This window comes from Halyomorpha halys, unplaced genomic scaffold, assembly GCF_000696795.3.
Source record: "Halyomorpha halys isolate HHAL.00 unplaced genomic scaffold, Hhal_1.1 Scaffold1483.1, whole genome shotgun sequence".
Lineage (NCBI taxonomy): Eukaryota > Metazoa > Arthropoda > Insecta > Hemiptera > Pentatomidae > Halyomorpha > Halyomorpha halys.
Window position 1 is genome coordinate 151,584 of NW_027112336.1, and position 1,622 is coordinate 153,205.

At 33.6% G+C, this 1,622-nt stretch overlaps 1 protein-coding gene across 1 annotated transcript in view; it reads left to right on the top strand.

Moving 5' to 3' along the window:
* The window catches only part of trsn (translin), a 10,583-nt gene extending 9,267 nt beyond the window's left edge, over positions 1-1,316 (top strand). The window contains exon 6 of the mRNA XM_014435009.3: positions 1,127-1,316. Coding sequence (XP_014290495.1) covers positions 1,127-1,182 — 56 coding nt within the window. The 3' untranslated portion in view covers positions 1,183-1,316. The remainder of the gene's footprint in view (positions 1-1,126) is intronic.
* Positions 1,317-1,622: the final 306 nt, after the last annotated feature.

Below are 1,622 nucleotides of genomic sequence, written 5' to 3' on the forward strand. Positions count from 1 at the left end.
TTAATTAATTATATATTGAGTCCTAAAAAACTATTATTATGATTGGATTCTTTTCCAAAGGCTATTTGTGTGTTTACCAGTTTACCAATTAAATACCTTTATATTTAGAAAAATGTTGTTACCATTAATTATATTGTATAATAAAGGGTGGTATATTCGGTTATATATAATAGTTTATAGTATATCAACTACATAAAGCGATTAACTATTTATTTACAATTTATTACTGTAATTAAAATGGTTGTAATGATTCGAATAAATCGTTGCGATAAAATATCGGTTATTACATTATTACTTATTATTTACTTTATACTTATAGCTGCTTATGCTGTGGGATGTAGTTCCGTATGTGTCGTCTTGTTCATAAGAGATGTTCAGGTCTCGTGGCCCTTCTTATGACTTCGTCTGGTCGAAGTGCATCTTGCTCCGCTCCGGCTTCTGCTGCTCTCTCAAGCGTTGTCCTCTCTCGTCTAAGCGTTCCTCTTGACTGTTCCTTTTCCTGATCTCGTTGCCCTAATCCTTTTCTCCCACTTCCCTTTTGGGGCGTTACCTTATTTTTGAATCTCATTTTTCATTGGCCATCGGTGACTGAACGCTCCCGAGGTAGGCGTCCCCCTCCTCAGGCCCGAGAGTGGGTGAGAAAGTTTGACATGTCCAGGAAGGGCCTGCACCTACTTAATTTGATTCCGGTCCCTCATCAAACCTGTCATCTTTGTTACAACATTTAAAGGTTAGCCAATATAATTTTCTCTGGGGACTCTGATAATGTGGCAAACTTAACACAGATGTTTTCATATCCAGGGATGCCCTAAAAGGTCCGTAGAAGGATACCCTGACCAGGTATGGGGGCAGATGACGAAACAGCTCTGATAAAGTTCAACATCGTGGGGCAAAATGGTAGCAATTAAATGATTGTTAACTTTGTTTGTACTTTTTTTACCATATCCCCGACCATCTCCTTCATAATTTGAATGCACAGTCAATCATTTGTATTTATAATATGGTATTGTTTTTTATTTAGGATTAATACACTTTTTGCATTTTGTTGTTAAAAAGATTTTAAATGATTATTAACTGTTTGTTTCTTGTTTTATTATGTGTATTTATTTATTTTTATTGATTTTAGGTATTGATGTCTGCCCAACATCTAATATTCCAGAAAATTCTGAAATGGCTGCCTAGATTTTCAATATAGAAAATAAAATGCCAAAGCTCATATTTATCCTACAAAATTTTGTCATAATGTGAATGGTTGCAATTGTAATTTTTTACCTTCTTCTTGTAACTTATTAAAAACCTATAATAAACTTCCAAAAGTGTTGGTTAAATAAGCTGCATTCTTCCCAATCGATTCCAAATTCATTCTTAGAATAAATTACAAGATATAAGATCTTATTAGGAGCTGGTAGGATTTTGGCAGGAGGTTAAGATCTATAGTGTTAGAATCCCTTGTGTGATGGTTGATTTTCACTTTGATAGTAAAAGGGTGAAAACCTCTTTTCTGTTTTTTTATCAAAACTTAATACACCATTGTAAAGTTCAGAGAACTATCGGTTTTAAACAAATATTTATATAACATACGAAAAATTTGGTTTTAAAATATGCTCTAGTGGCTTACATGT